Genomic DNA, 16,723 nt, shown 5'->3' with positions numbered 1-16,723 from the left:
CAACATTCACAACATTCATGTTTAAAAAAACTTTTTCTGATAGCAATCTTATCTAAGGGATTAGAATTTTATATGAAATGATGCACACAAAAAAATGATGCACAGTAATTAAAAAAAAATGTCTTACCCCAGCTTGCTAGCTTGTGCATGCTTGCAGGTTTGGCTTTTTCAGTTAATATGTTTAAGCTGGAAGTAGCAGGCCTGATTCTGGAATGATTCCTAAGTAGGTGCTGATGCCCCACTGCCCTGCAACAACTCATAGGTGTCTTCCTGTCTGTAAAAATACCTTCAGCCAAACAGCAGCCCCTGCCCTGTCCAGGGGGCATCCCAGCCAGTGACTGACACTGCCACCTTGCCTCAAGTGAGGACCAATATTGGTTACCATCTGTTCTCCAGAACTTGAGTGGGAGCAGAATGAACATAGTGTCCAGTTGAGATCCCATCCTTACTGTCCCACTACACACTTCTCCATCTTGCTTCTCTTGCTCCTTTTCTCCTGACAGTAATTATTTTTTTTTAAGAGTTAATTATTTATTTGAGAGACAGAGTTACAGAAAGAGAGGAGGAGAGACGGAGAGACAGAGAGAGAGAGAGAGAGAGAGAGACAGAGACAGAGAGATCTTTCATCTGATGGTGCACTCCCCAAATGGCTACAATGGCCGGAGCTGGGCTGATCCAAAGCCAGGAGCCAGGAGCTTCCTCCAGGTCTCCTACGTGAGTGCAGGGGCCCAAGGACCTGGGCCATCTTCCTCTGCTTTCCTAGGCCGTTGCAGAGAGCTGGATCAGAAGGCTGGAAATGGGCCAGTGCTATGGCTCACTAGGCTAATCCTCCACCTGCGGTGCTGGCACTCCGGGTTCTAGTCCCGGTTGGGGCGCTGGTTCTGTCCCGGTTGCTCCTCTTCTAGTCCAGCTCTCTGCTTTGGCCCGGGAAGGCAGTGGAGGATGGCCCAAGTGTTTGCGCCCTGCACCTGCATGGGAGACCAGGAGGAAACACCTGGCTCCTGGCTTCGGATTGGCCGTGGCAGCCATTTGAAGGGTGAACCAACGGAGGGAAGATCTTTCTGTCTCTCTCTCTCACTAACTCTGCCTGTCAAAAAAAAAAAAAAAAAAAAAAAAAAGAAGGCTGGACATGAACCAGCGCCCATATGGGATGCCAGCGCCGCAGGTGGAGGCTTGACTTACTATGCCACAGCACCAGCCCCTGACAGTAATTCTTTAGCATGTCACTTCCACAAGGATCCTACCTTAGGCTTAGTTTCCATGCAATCTTACCCAAGACAGAAAGTAATGCTGCATCCTTGTTTTTAGTATTATTAATCACATGGTAACTTAGGAAATGTTTAGGTATCTCAGGCTTAATGACTGATTATGAGAAATATTGTATATTCAATTTCCTGAGACCAGTATCAGATTCAAATACTGAGGTATGCTCTAGTTATCTTGCACTATGAATATCCACTGAATAGTAAATATATTACTAAATTGAAAATCAATGTACAAATGAAAATAAGTATAAAGGGGCCAGCACTGTGGCATAATGGGTAAAGCCACTGCCTGCAGTGCTGGCATCCCATATGGGCACTGATTCTAGTGCCAGCTGCTTCACTTCTAATATAGCTCTCTGCTAAGGTCTGGGAAAGCAGTGGAAGATGGCTCAGGTGCTTGGGATCCTGTACCCTCATGGGAGACCTGGAAGATGCTCCTGTCTCCTGCCTTCAGATCAGCCCAGCTCTAGCCATTGTGATGATTTGGGGAGTGAATTACCAGATGGAAGACCTGTCTCTAACTCTGCCTTTCAAATGAATAAATAAATCTTTAAAGAAAATAAGTATAAAAATAAGTAACTTTTACTACTTCTCAATAAAAATAAATTTATTAGTATCACAATAAAATGCTTAGAGTTTAAATATATTTGATTTTTTTTAAAGATTTATTTATTTGAAAGGCAGAGTTACAGAGAGGCAGAGGCAGAGAGAGAGAGAGAGAGAGGTTTTTCCATCTGCTGGCTCACTCCCCAAATGGCCGCAATGGCCGCAGCTGTGCCGATCTGAAGCCAGGAGCCAGGAGCTTCTTCTGGGTCTCCCATGCGAGTGCAGGGACCCATGGACTTGAGCCTTCTTCTACTGCTTTCTCAGGCCACAGCAGAGAGCTGGATAGGAAGTGGAACAGCTGAGACTCAAATTAGCGCCCATATGGGATGCTGGCACTGCAGGTGGTGGCTTTACCTGGCACACCAGAGCACCTGCCCATATATTTGATTTTAGAATTTCAAAAGGACTTACTTTAGGGATGCTAACTCACTGAGTAAACTCTGGTTTTCCTTAAACATTCGCTCTTCATTTTTCTTATTTTGTTCTTGGAGATCTTTCACTTGATTATATAATCTTTCATTTTCCTTTAAAAATACAAAATTCCATTTTAATTAGTTAATAATACTAATATAATACAGATGCTTATAAGAGAAATCCTTTAAATATCTTTAAGGACTTTACAAATCTTTTTCAAACTTTTTATATTTTATCATTAGAAAACTTTGTATCTAAAAACAGTTCTTCTCAAAATGTTTAAGATGTTTAAAAAAAATAAAATTGCCAGAATTCCCAAAACTAAAGAGCCTATTGTTAGCATAACCCACCGCACTTCACAGCAACGTAACGGGGTGAGCTGAAGGCATCACTGATTCCCAAGTGCACAGACCAGGGGTCGGAAGGCCCAACAGTGCTCTTTATATATTCTTCTGTTTTTGGCCTGAGAAAAGAATAAAACTCCCCGCTGGACAGGGATTTTGGAAGCTTGGTATCCAGGAGTGAGGTGATCAATAAAATGGGCATTCATGCCTGTGAGTGAAACTGGCTGTTAAGAAGTAAATTAAAGACTGGGTATTGCTAAAAGTTATTAGACAGGCAGAGCAGAGCATAGATGCAGCTCACCACAGGGCTTGAGCTAGACAGAGACTCACACCACCTGAGTACACAGAGAGAAGGCACCAGTCTGCACTTAGATGCTCTGGCTTATTAACCTCTTTAAACTGAACAATCTGATGAAAGCCAAAGGCTCCTGAAGATCTGATGAGAACAGCAGCCTGGCCCAGGGTGACTGGACTGGTGCCTGGCAGATGGTCTGTGGCTTCCATACATGCAAAGTTAATGAATCTCCTGAAATATTTAGATGCCTAAATTCTGTATCATCCTTGTGGTGGGATGGTGTGCATAATTATGTTTATATGAAATCTTAAAACTGTGTGTAATGTATGGCAAGAAAAGACTGGCAGGCAAAGGGTTTCAACAGTTCTGACTAACTCGAGGGCAGCCTGCCCTGCAAAAATTAGTCTATTTCTTTTCGAGAAAATACTGTAATCATTGACGTGGCAAGGCTTTCTCTGGATGTCCCTGTGGGACAATGTACTTTACTAGCAGGCTCAGCACTCGGGTTATAGTTGCCAAAAGGAGAAAGAGGGAGGAATATAAAAAGAGGCCTGGGGAAGCAGGACACAAAGATGAAGACTTATGCTGGAAATCAATAAACCTGTCTTGGCTGTTAGGCCAGCAGCACCACACATTGTAAATCTCTGTCTCTATGGGACACACAGATCCTCTCAAAATAAAATTTAAAAATTTAGCAAAACTAGCCAGTGTCTTATACTGAAAACCAAGGCAGAAAACTAAAGAGAAACAGGACAGTGTCTAAGGAACATGCTATTAAAAATAACAGGCAAAAAACAACAGGCAACATTTACTGATTGGTACTGTATGCCAGGCTAAGTAAGAATATACTTACTAAGAAGTTAGCTGGTACTGGTTTATTTTTAATTTCATAATCACTGTACAAGCGAGCTACAGCTATCATTACCTCCATTTCACAGATGAATTAAACTGAACTAGAGAGGTAAAGTGATTTTCCAAAGCTACACAGCGTTGGTAGAACTGATTCTCAAATCCAGATTCTTTGAATCCAGAACCCACGCACTTAGCCAATTTAATTCTGCCCATGAGAAACGTGCAGGCTGGTCGAATTATTACTTCTACATATTTGTCAGAATTTCTATTAACTGTTAACCACTGAAATGCTTTAATATGTTTTTTTTTTTTTTTTGTAATTAGGGATCAACAACAAACTCATCATGTGTTGAAGAACTGCCACACCTGTTGGTATCCTTGAAGAAGTGTCTCTTGTTCTTGTATTTCTTTTTGGATTTGCTTCAGTTTTTCTCCAGTGACAGGATCTGTTGGTTCTCCAAAATGTAACCACCTTTGTTTTTTGCTTGTTTCTTCAAAGCTACTTAACTTTGAGAAAATGCAGAAATTTTTTTATTTGGATAATAACATGATAAAGTCAGAAGTGAGTTAGAAAGTGATTACACCCAAAAAACATCTTATAATACTGATCACACTGGAATGTAACACTATAGTTAAATCAGCACGGTGGTATTGTGTGCCGATGGCTGTGGTGAGTGAAATAACTCAGAAATACTACATAGTAATAGTCTATGAATCCGGACCTTCTACAGCAGTTTTTGTGGAATTCTGTATTTCTTTGTAGGTCACAATGAACCGATTTGTTTTACAAAGCGCTGTGAACAGAAGAAAACCATCAAAATGAACTGGTTTAAATTTAGATTTCCCCCACAAGTTCAATTCAAGCTCTCCAGTAAGGAGGCACTCCCTAGAACCAAGTCCATAATTTATACAGCAAATACATCAAGTCAAATAGCTTCATGTACCAAGGAGCAATGCATTTAGAAGAAAGTACAGGGAATCACTTAAAATAAAAAGGAAAAATAGAACAATGTGTCTGGTACCTTAGCTTGAAGAATGTAATTGTCTTGATTTAATTTGAAGAGTTCTTTTTCCTGTTGTCTCTTTAGTTCTTCCAGTTTATTTTCTAGCTCTTTCTCTTTTTCTGAGAATGTGATTTTAATTTGTTCAATTATGGCTTGTGCACCCCTCCATTTGTCCTCTGCTTCCTGAACTCTTTTAAACATAAGTAATTCCTTCTCCTTGTTTCCACCACCATGTCCTAAAGAATGCTTTTAAGGAAAAGCATTACTTTATTACAGTGGACTTACAAAGACAGTAGGAAGAGAGGTGGTTAGGAAAAAACAAAGCAAAGCACACAAAGGATAAAAATGGCAATGTTCCACTATATAAGAGCATGAATATACATTCAATAACAATGATGAGAATATCACTCTTAAAAAATGGAATTTCATGCATTTATAATTTAGTTTAGTTTTATAGCATTTATAACTTTAGTTTTAGCATTTATAATATTAATTTAGTTTTAAAAATCTTTTAGAATATATGGATTATATGAATAATTTGAAATCTAATACCTACAGTCTGAGCACACAATTCTGTTTCTGTAGGCTCTTCACACTTCTCAGGGGCAGCCAGGCAACTTTCAGTTCTGGGAGCTGGTTTACCCACAGCAGCAGGCTTGATAACTCTTGTTCCAGTTAAGATTTCTAAACAGTGTAAACAATAGATAAAAGCACCAGAAATGCCAAGTTGAATGTGTATTCAGCAATTACTTAACAGCAAGTACAAATACAGTGGGAACACTTAGATAAAGTGAGGATCTCAGCACAGGCAATACACACCACTCTAACACAGCTGTTTTATTAGGACAACTGACTGCACTCAGATGAACTGCACCCCATAATCAACATTTTACTCGACTTGACACAGATGGCTAATTGATCCAAGAAAAGCCTAATGACAAATGGAGCTAAACAAATGTGAGAAGAATGTAGGATTAGATACATTTAGGCTTTATTATTTTTAAACAAATTAGTCTTTTAAGTGTTCATGGTAACAACAATTTCTAAATGACAAATCAAAGAGCAGCTGATAATGATATAGAAGCATCTTGGTTCAGATTCAGTGGGCTTTCAAAGCATACTTTTTAAAAACAATATATATCAAGATATTACAGGGTTAACAGAATTATAAAAAATTCACGAAAGGGGCCTGCGCTGTGGTATAACGGATAAAGCCGCCAACTGCAATGCCGCATGCCATATGGGTGCCAGTTCGAGTTCTGGATGTTCCACTTCCAATCCAGCTCCCTGCTGATGTGCCTGGGAAAGCAGTGGAGGATGGCCCAAGTCCTTGGATGTTTGCACCCATGTGGGAGACTTGGGGGAGGCTCCAGGCTCCTAGCTTTGGATCTGTCCAGCTCCTACCATTGCGGCCATTCTGTGAGTGACCCAGCAAATGGAGACCTCTCCTCTCTCTGCCTCAGCCTCTCAAATAAAATAAATAAGTCTTTAAAAAGAATTTAATGGAAGACTTTATAACAATTAATCTAATTTTTTTTAATTTTTAGAATTTATTTGAGAGGTAGAATTACAGACAGTGAGAAGGAGAGACAAGAGAGAAAGGTCTTCCATCTGCTCACTCACCAAATGGACGCAATAGTCAGAGCTGAGCTGACCTGAAGCCAGGAGCCAGGAGCTTCTTCTGGGTCTCCCACATGGGTGCAGGGGCCCAAGCGCTTGGGCCATCTTCCACTGCTTTCTCAGGCCATAGCAGAGAGCTGGATAGGAAGTGGAGCAACCGAGACTAGAACCAGTGCCCACATGGGATGCCAGTGCTGCAGATGGAGGATTAATCTACTGCACCACAGTGCTGGACCTGGTTAATCTAAATTTGACTTTAAAAGATTAATAGTATTTTTATAATGTCTTGGTAATATATATTACAAATAAAATGTATATTCTGTTCCAATATCAGCTTTGAAGAGAACCTGTAAAATTTCCAAACAGCAGATATGATTCTAAGGCCAATATATTATTCAGTTAGTAATAAGCAACATTTAGGGGAAATACCTAGAAGGGGTCTTAAAGCCCATATTCAAATTCTACAAGTCTGGACACTCAACAAACATTATTTGAGTGCCTTAAAGGTAAATGAAAAAATTCAATATCTATATTTTTAAAATAATTTTTTCAAGATGCTAACTTTTTAAATGCAGGGTTAACTTTTTCATCGAAAGTGTTACACATGATTATTAAAGTCAAAAGAAATGTTACCAACAATCTCTTACTGAAAGACTTCATTTCAGTCTTTCTCCAGGTATGCAAAAGTTTTTCTTAAAAAAAAAAATCATGATTACATTTAATTAGAATCTCTGTTGTAGGTCTTTAGAGAACTTTCTTAAAGTGCTGGCAAAACAACTGTTTAAAAAAGCAGGCATTTAATCCCCCCAAATCACTGGAGGTTCATTACTGTGACCAAAGAATGAGGTGTGATCCGTTAGCCTAAGATTCTTCTTAGAACAAGGAAGCATGCAAAGAGTCATTCTTGTTCACAGCTCTAGTTTTGCTAGTTCTTTTGGAGAATTCTCTTCTTGAATTCTTATTTTTGATTTTGGTCTTAGTGGAATAAAGTATCTTAAGTAATAACTTTCAGTAATGGTACATGGGCATTATCTTCTCCCTCCCTTTCTATGTGAAAGAAAATTTGCTTAAACGTGAAAGGTAAACTAAAAGACATCACAGAATTTGGAACCTGTGATCCCTTCTTGAAAATAACACATTAAGAAAATTCTGTCAAAAAGGGAACCAATCAAAATAATTCCAGAATTGAGGAATTATGGCTGAGAGACTGGTGAAAACTATTCAACTTCTTTATTAATCAGAACTAAGAATGACAATTGAAAAGCGAAAGGGAACGATAATTATAGAGGAGAGTATGATAAACATATCACTACCTTGAACAAATGAAATAAAAACCAACAAAACATGTAGAAGCCATGTGATTTGGGAAATACGTTATTTTATATTTCAATCAAGAGGAGGAATCAACCAATAATGTTTAGAATTGAAAAAAGCAGTTAAGAAACAACACTACAGCCATGGCAACCTTTTTGTGTTATTAAATCATGTATGTTTTTCTTAAACCTTTTGGGAACTGTAACTTCATAGGACAAGTTTCTTTTTCTTCTTATAAAGTAAATCTAAAGCTAATGTTTTATTGAAAAGGAGGTGCAGGCTTTGTGGCCCAGCTGCTAGGCCACTGCTTGGGATGCCTGCATCTTATATGGGAGTTCCTGAGTTTGAGTCTTGGCTTTCCTTTTGATACTGCTTCCTGCTAATTCACACTTTGGTGGGGAGCACGAGATAGCTCAAGTAGTTGGGTCTCCACCACTCACACAGGAAACCAGGATGAAATGATAGGTTCCTGGCTTTAGTTTGGCTCAGCCATGGCTGTTATGGATATTTAGGAAGTGAATCAGAGGATAGGGGATAGGGGTGTTTGTAGGTGTGCGTGTGTCTGCCTTTTATAGCAACTTTCTTCTGTAATGGATTATAATCTGAGGCACCAATTCTACTCTTCTTACACCCATCCAATTTGTCTTTCCAAGACACCTCCTTGTCCAGTTGACTGATTTAACCTATCCTTGCAAAATCCAAGGTGAGTTCTCAGAGGTTGGCATTGTGGTACAGGAGTTAAGTTGCCATCTGTGATGCCAGGATCCCATGTGAGTGCTGGTTGGAGTCCCAGCTGCTACACTTCTGATCCAGTTCCTGTTACTGCTCCTGGAAAAGCAGTGGAAAATGGCCCAGGTACTTGGGCTCCTGCCACCTACGTTGGAGAGCTGGATGCATTTAGTCTCCTATCTTCAGTCTGGCCCAGTGTGTTGTGGCCATCTGGGGAGTGAACCAATGAATAGAAGATCTCTGTCTCTACTCTCCGTAACTCTGCCTTTCAAATAAATAAAACGAACCTTTTTAAAAAAAGTGAGTTCTCCAGAACTATACTGAATAGCAGTACTGAGAGTGGGCATCCCTGTCTGGTTCCAGATCTCAGTGGAAATGCTTCCAACTTTTCCCATTCAATAGGATGCTGGCTGTGGGTTTTTCATAAATTGCTTTGATTATATTGAGGAATGTTCCTTCCATACTCAGTTTGCTTAGAGTTTTCATCATGAAAGGGTGTTGTATTTTATCAAATGCTTTCTCTGCGTCTATTGAGATGATCATATGGTTTTTCTTCTGCAGTCTGTTAATGTGGTGAATTACATTGATTATTTTGAGAACACTGAACCATCCCAATATTCAATATAGTTCGGGAAGTTTTAGCCAGAGCTATTAGGCAAGAAAAAGAAATTAAAGCGATACAAATTGGGAAGGAAGAACTCAAACTATCCCTCTTTGCAGATGATATGATTCTTTATTTAGGGGACCCAAAGAACTTTACTAAGAGACTATTGGAACTCATAGAAGAGTTTGGCAAAGAAGCAGGATATAAAATCAATGCACAAAAATCAACAGCTTTTGTATACACAGGCAATGCCACGGCTGAGAAAGAACTGCTAAGATCAATCCCATTCACAATAGCTACAAAAACAATCAAATACCTTGGAATAAACTTAACCAAGGACGTTAAAGATCTCTACGATGAAAATTACAAAACCTTAAAGAAAGAAATAGAAGAGGATACCAGAAAATGGAAAAATCTTCCATTCTCATGGATTGGAAGAATCAGTATCATCAAAATGTCCATTCTCCCAAAAGCAATTTACAGATTCAATGCAATACCAATGAAAATACCAAAGACATCTTCTCAGATCTGGAAAAAATGATGCTGAAATTCATATGGAAACACAAGAGACCTCGAAGAGCTAAAGCAATCCTGTACAAAAAAAACAAAGCCGGAGGCATCACAATACCAGATTTCAGGACATACTACAGGGCAGTTGTAATCAAAACAGCATGGTACTGGTACAGAAACAGATGGATAGACCAATGGAACAGAATGGAAACATCAGAAATCAATCCAAACATCTACAGCCAACTTATATTTGATCAAGGATCCAAAACCAATCCCTGGAGTAAGGGCAGTCTATTCAATAAATGGTGCTTGGAAAATTGGATTTCCACTTGCAGAAGCAGGAAGCAAGACCCCTACCTTTCACCTTACACAAACATCCACTCAACATGGACTAAAGACTTAAATCTACGACCTGACACCATCAATTTATTAGAGAGCATTGGAGAAACCCTGCAAGATATAGGTACCAGGAAAGACTTCCTAGAAAAGACCCCGGAGGCACAGGCAGTCAAAGCCAAAACTAACATTTGGGATTGCATCAAATTGAGAAGTTTCTGTACTGCAAATAAAACAGTCAGGAGAGTGAAGACGCAACCAACAGAATGGGAAAAAATATTTGCAAACTATGCAACAGATAAAGGGCTGATAACCAGAGTCTACAAGGAAATCAAGAAACTCCACAACAACAAAACAAACAACCCACTTAAGAGATGGGCCAAGGACCTCAATAGACATTTTTCAAAAGAGGAAATCCAAATGGCCAACAGACACATGAAAAAATGTTCAAGATCACTAGCAATCAGGGAAATGCAAATCAAAACCACAATGAGGTTTCACCTCACCCTGGTTAGAATGGCTCACATTCAGAAATCTACCAACAATAGATGCTGGAGAGGATGTGGGGAAAAAGGGACACTAACCCACTGTTGGTGGGAGTGCAAACTGGTTAAGCCACTATGGAAGTCAGTCTGAAGATTCCTCAGAAACCTGAATATAACCCTACCATACAACCCAGCCATCCCACTCCTCGGAATTTATCCAAAGGAAATTAAACTGGCAAACAAACAAGCTATCTGCACATTAATGTTTATTGCAGCTCAATTCACAATAGCTAAGACATGGAACCAACCCAAATGCCCATCAACAGTAGACTGGATAAAGGAATTATGGGACATGTACTCTACAGAATACTATACAGCAGTCAAAAACAATGAAACCCAGTCATTTGCAACAAAATGGAGGAATCTGGAAAACATCATGCTGAGTGAATTAACCCAGTCCCAAAGGGACAAATATTGTATGTTCTCCCTCATCAGTGACAACTAACTGAGCACCAAAGGGGAAACTTGTTGAAGTGAAATGGACACTATGAGAAACAGTGAATTGATCAGCCCTTGTCCTGACTGTTGATGTACAATGTAATACTTTATCCTTTCTAGTATTCTTTTTTGTTCTAGTACTATTGGTTGAACTCTGTAATTAACACAAAATTATTTTTAGGTGTTTAAATTTAACTGAAAAGTGATCCCTGTTAAATATAAGAGTGGGAATAAGAGAGGGAGGAGATGTACAATTTGTGACATGCTCAGTCGGACTTGCCCCAAATGGTGGAGTTAGAATCGTGCCAGGGGATTCCAATACAATCCCATCAAAGTGGCATGTACCAATGCCATCTCACTAGTCCAAGTGATCAATTTCTGTTCACAATTGATCACACTGGTAGGTCTAAGAATCAAAGGGATCACACAAACAAGACTAGTGTCTGCGAATACTAACTGATAGAATCAAAAAGGGAGAGAACGATCCATCATGCGAAGCAGGATACACAGCAGACTCACAGAATGGCAGATGTCCTAAATAGCACTCTAGCCTCAGAATCAGCGCTTAAGGCAGTCAGATCTGGCTCAAGAGCCCATGAGAGTATTTCAGGCATGGAAAGCCAAGACACTCTGGCCAAAAAAAAAAAAAAAAAAAAAACCCACTAAATGAAAGATCTCTGCGAGTGAGATCCCAGTGGAAAGAACGGGGCCATCAAAGGAGGAGGTACCTTTCTCTGAAGGGAGGAGAGAACTTCCACTTTGACTATGACCCTGTCGGAATAAGATCGAAGTCGGCGAACTCAAAAGGCTTCCATAGCCTTGGCAACTCATGATGAGAGCCTAGGGAGATTACTGATGCCATAAACAAGAGTGTCAAATTGTTAAGTCAACAACAGGAGTCACTGTGTACTTACTCCTCATGTGGGATCTGTCCTTAATGTGTTGTCCAATGTGAAGTAATGCCATAACTAGTACTGAAACAGTATTTTTACATTTTGTGTTTCTGTGTGGGTGCAAACTGATGAAATCTTTACTTAATATATACTAAATCAAGCTTCTGTATATAAAGATAATTGAAAATGAATCTTGATGTGAATGGAAGGGGAGAGGGAGAGGGAAAAGAGAGGGTTGCGGGTGGGAGGGAAGTTATGGGGGGAAGCCATTGTAATCCATAAGCTGTACTTTGGAAATTTATATTCGTTAAATAAAAGTTAAAAAAATAAATCTTTTTTAAAAAGCCTTAATAAGCTAAAAAATATGAAATCATTTCACATATCTTTTATGACCACAGTGGAATGAAATTGGAAATGAACAACTTAAGAAACTAGAAAATGAACAAACACATGGAGACTAAAGGACATGCTCCTGAATAAACAGCAGATCACAGAAGGAATCAAAAGGAAAATTTAAGAAGTCCTAAAAATGAATGAAGATGAAGTTACTAAATAAAAGTAAAAAAAAAAAAGTGATTTCTCAATCCGTATCTTTCTTTGCTTCTTAGCGGCAAATGACTGATCAGATTCTTCTTAAAAACACTTTGTTCATTTGGTCTTTAGGATTCTACCTGATTCCAAGGTTTCCTCCAATCTCACCCTGTCTTCACTTGTAACTTCTTTCTCCTCTGCTTGATTTTAATCCTTCTTTGGAAGTTTTTAAAGATTTATTTATTTAAAAGGTAGAGAGGCGAAGCCAGAGAGAGAGAGAGCTCCTCCATTCATCAGTTCACTCCCCAGATGCCTGCAACAGCCAGGTCCTAGCCAGGCCCTGGCCAGGTCAAAGCCTGGCAGGAATTCCCAAGTGGGTGGTAGGTGCCTTCCCAGGTGCATTAGCAGCAAGCTAGAGGAGAACAGCTGGGATTTGTTATAGGATGTCAACTTCAGAAGCAGTGGCTTCACCCACTGCACCATGTGGGCCCCTTTGCTTGAGCTCTTAAGATGGCATGTCTGGGGGGCCAGTGCTGTGGCTTACTTGGTTAATCCTCCACCTACGGTGCTGGCATCTCATATAGGCACCAGGTTCTAGTCCTGGTTGCTCCTCTTCCATTCCAGCTCTCTGCTGTGGCCCGGGAGGGCAGTGGAGGATGGACCAAGTGCTTGGGCCCCTGTACCCGCATGGGAGACCAGGAAGAAGCACCTGGTTCCTGGCTTCGGATTGGTGCAGCGCTGGCCATAGAGGCCATTTGGGGAGTGAACCAACAGAAGGAAGACCTTTCTCTCTGTCTATAAACCTACTAGTCAAATAAATTAAAAAAAAAAAAAAAAAGATTGGCATGTCTGGACCCCAGGTCCTGGTCTCCTTTTTTTCCTTCTAGTAGTGCTTTCTTTCTTGGTACTCTTGGTCTCATAACAAACCATCTTTCTGTTTTTAAAAACACTTGCCAAAAGATATCTACAGTTCATACCTGCCTCTTGAACTCCAGATTTAAATCTAATTGCCTCCTTGTCAACTTCACTTGCATGTCAAATAGACAACTCAAAATTGACATCTCAAAACTAAACACTTCAGTCCACATGCAAATCTATTCTTTTCCATCCACCTGATAGTAATTCAATTTTCCAGACAAAAAATTTAGTAGCCTGAAACCAGCTGTTCAGATTTTTGGTTCTGTCTCGAAATGTATCCTTATCCAACCACTTTTTATCCCCATCCACTGCCACCATCCTGGGGCAAGCCCCATGTGTGACCTTCTATAAATTGTTTCAGAAGAATATAGTATCTTCAGATTAATTTATCTCCCTGAAAACAAGGAAGGAAATAAACTATATGTACAAAATGTATTATGAAAAAAGTATTGGATTACCTTTTTTCCTAGCTTGATTTGAGGCAGGAATGGGTCTCAAGTTTTTGGTTTTCACAATGTCCTTTGAAGATTTCTTTTCAAGAGTAGAAAACATCTTGAGTGGGGAACTGGGTTTGCCATAGCCTGAGCTCCTAACTGATGCATATAATCCACTCTGAGGTTTTTTTTTAAGCAAAGGAGGTGCACTTCTAGCCTTTTTGTACAGTACTTGTTTACCAATTACAGCCCCTTCTTCTCCAGAACTCAGCTGAGATCGAAAAGTCTGCATACAAAAAAATGTAAATTCTTCAGAACCTAAATGAACTTCAACTGTTGTTGTGAAGGAAAAGTTAATATATAGCAAGATACTCATCATGACCAAATAATACAGTTTGTAAAAGGTAAACAACTATGATAAAGTTTTCTAGTTATAATCTTGGCACTTTGTAATATAGTTTCAAAGTTAGCATTAAAACAAAGCAAATAACAAAGCAAAATAAGGTTTCCAGAAAGCCAGATGTGTAATTACTAGAATGAACATGGAAGAGATCAAGGAAAGAATATATTTCGAAATTACATTTGAAATCTTTCTTTCCTCTCAACTTTTCAAGATGCTTTAAAAATTTCACTGAAATTCTGACTTACTCCACAAAGAACTGGAGATGATTTACAGTAAATACACAATTCAATATTATAAAATACAAAGAGAATATTGAGACCAGGGAAACTACAAAGCAGAAGAGATCAAGAACAGAGGAAAAAAAGGGATAGTGAAGTATAAATTTCCCAACGGTTGTTAGCAGCATTCCTGCAAAGTGCCACTTACTACAACGTTAACTATTGGAAAGACTGAACAACAAACACTATAATGATAAATACAGTTTATTTTATTTTACTATTCAAATTCTGGGCTATGCTTGGAAAAAAAGAAGAGGAAGAAATAAAAGAAACACTGTGAAGAACAGCTTCTAAAAGAAAGCAAATGTCACGGTGGTATTTTTTAATTTGGGGACTAGAGGGCACTGTAATAAATATCACCCACAAGTCCACAAATCTTGAGCATCTACTGTGGAGGTCAGTGTGTAATCAATCCCAGTGGCAGAACACATTTATCAACAGTACTTTATAAATCTGACATAACTTCATTGCTAAATTTATCAAAGCAATTTGGGTTATACATACTTACTTTATTAATTTTGTCATCTTGAGGTAATAATAATTCATTAACTGATAATTTTTTCCTCAAAATATCAAGGTACATTTTATCAATATGTTCCTCTGAAGCAGTTACTGGTGGATAGCTACATTCCATACCCTCACTTGCTGTCCTTTGTAAAATCACATTCTCATCATTTTTGTCCAAAGATTGGTTCACATGGTATAAGTCTTCAGACATCACATTTGAGTTCATCTGTAGGGGTAAATGGCTAATACATTCAGTTTCCTTATCATCAGCCATTTTCTTAGAGCTATAAAATGAAATTGGACACAGAGAGTGAATCCTATGTAATATGACTCTTCAAATACCAGTTACACACACACACACACTGTAAGAGTTGTAAATATTCAAATTAAAGTTACTAATGTTAAATACATTATTAACAATTTGGGTTATCATGGCATATTCATATAGTACTAAGTAATCTATTTTAATTTCAGATAATTTTAAAACTGGAAAATATAAAGAATTACACAAATAACTCAGATCTACTTTAAAGAAAGCCAAGTCAAACAAGATTGAAATTTATTTATTTATTTCAGAGGCAGAGACCGGTATAATCATTATCTGGTATTGGTGAGAGTTCCATCACTAAATTAGATTTATTTCAACTTCATTACTTGAATAATTGGGAATAAAGATACCTTGTCTACTTATTAAATGGATTATGTGAGATACTGTATGTGACAATGAATAATACAGAAATGCAAAACTGTCTTAAGACATTACTATTGGGGGCTGGCGCTGTGGCATAGCGGGTAAAGCTGCCACCTGCAGTGTCAGCATCCCATATGGGCACCAGTTCGAGACCTGACTGCTCCACTTCTGATACAGCTCTCTGCTATGGCCTGGGAAAGCAGTGGAAGATGGCCAAGTCCTTGGGCCCCTGCACCTGCATGGGAAGACCCAGAGGAGACTCCTGGCTCCTGGCTTCAGATAGGCGCAGCTCCGGCAGCTGCAGCCAATTGGGAAGTGAACCAGTAGATGGAAGACCTTTCTCTCTCTCTCTCTCTCTGCCTCTCCTTCTCTCTCTATAACTCTGACTTTCAAATAAATAAATAAATCTTAAAAAAAAAAAGACATGTTACTGTGCTGTACTAGTTTGTTTGCAGAATGACAGTGGGTCACGTATCCTTCCACCAAACTGTACAGGACTTGAGAGATATTCACGAAACCTGATTCATATGTGAGCACAGAACTCACCTGTGAGACCAAGGGCCAGTCTGTGATTAAGTCAAAACTAGCAGGTTTATAAAGAACATATCAATGACTCATCTAAAAAATAAAACTCATTTTTTCTCTGATTATGAAACAACAGTCCCTCATTATGCAGAGCTGAAGAGAGATCATATTTTTCAGTGAAAAGTTTTAATACCAATTAATAGCAGTTTTTATTTAATAGCATCAATTTCTTTTTTAGTACTAGAAGAATTTTTATGAATTAACTGAGTAAGAACATGAAAAGAAGTGAATAGTGACTTAAAGGGAAATTCATATACGCTAATGTTAGCCATAAATCTTACACTAGAAATGACATACAACAAAAAGTCATAAACGTTTCCAATGACAGAACAAACAAAAAAAAATCCCAAAACTCAACAAATCATCCTACACAATACAGTCCAAAAAAACTCATACCTGATTGGTTGTAAATCAAAACCACTGACCCCAAAAGAATCTATTCTGATAGGTTTCATTAGCTCCTCTACTGTGGGCAGATCTAAAGAAGGAAAAAGTGAAATTTAAAGCCACAATGTTATATAAATTGCTTACTTCTGCATGTCTCATACCACCAAATTACATTTTCTCTAATTGACACAGTTAACAAAATAGTACATGTAATAACCTG

The 16,723-nt window shown here is 38.8% G+C and overlaps 1 protein-coding gene across 9 annotated transcripts in view; it reads right to left on the bottom strand.

Moving 5' to 3' along the window:
* Window positions 1-16,723, bottom strand: part of CEP162 (centrosomal protein 162) — a 90,464-nt gene that overhangs the window by 36,741 nt on the left and 37,000 nt on the right. For 8 of the 9 annotated variants that reach the window (XR_016233891.1, XM_002714457.6, XM_008263166.5 and 5 more), the window contains exons 11-17: window positions 16,513-16,594; window positions 14,842-15,124; window positions 13,677-13,938; window positions 5,337-5,464; window positions 4,799-5,026; window positions 4,143-4,283; window positions 2,283-2,395 (exon numbers count right to left, since the gene is read on the bottom strand). Coding sequence is in view for 8 of the 9 variants with exons in the window: in XM_002714457.6 (XP_002714503.3) it covers window positions 2,283-2,395; window positions 4,143-4,283; window positions 4,799-5,026; window positions 5,337-5,464; window positions 13,677-13,938; window positions 14,842-15,124; window positions 16,513-16,594 (1,237 nt within the window). In the remaining variant the exon portion in view is untranslated. The remainder of the gene's footprint in view (window positions 1-2,282; window positions 2,396-4,142; window positions 4,284-4,798; window positions 5,027-5,336; window positions 5,465-13,676; window positions 13,939-14,841; window positions 15,125-16,512; window positions 16,595-16,723) is intronic. The other variant, XM_089332945.1, reaches the window with a different exon arrangement.

Source organism: Oryctolagus cuniculus, chromosome 5, assembly GCF_051225735.1.
Source record: "Oryctolagus cuniculus isolate XC-2025 breed Fujian yellow rabbit chromosome 5, ASM5122573v1, whole genome shotgun sequence".
In the NCBI taxonomy this organism is placed as follows: Eukaryota; Metazoa; Chordata; class Mammalia; order Lagomorpha; family Leporidae; genus Oryctolagus; species Oryctolagus cuniculus.
This window is presented reverse-complemented; position numbering and strand designations above follow the sequence as displayed.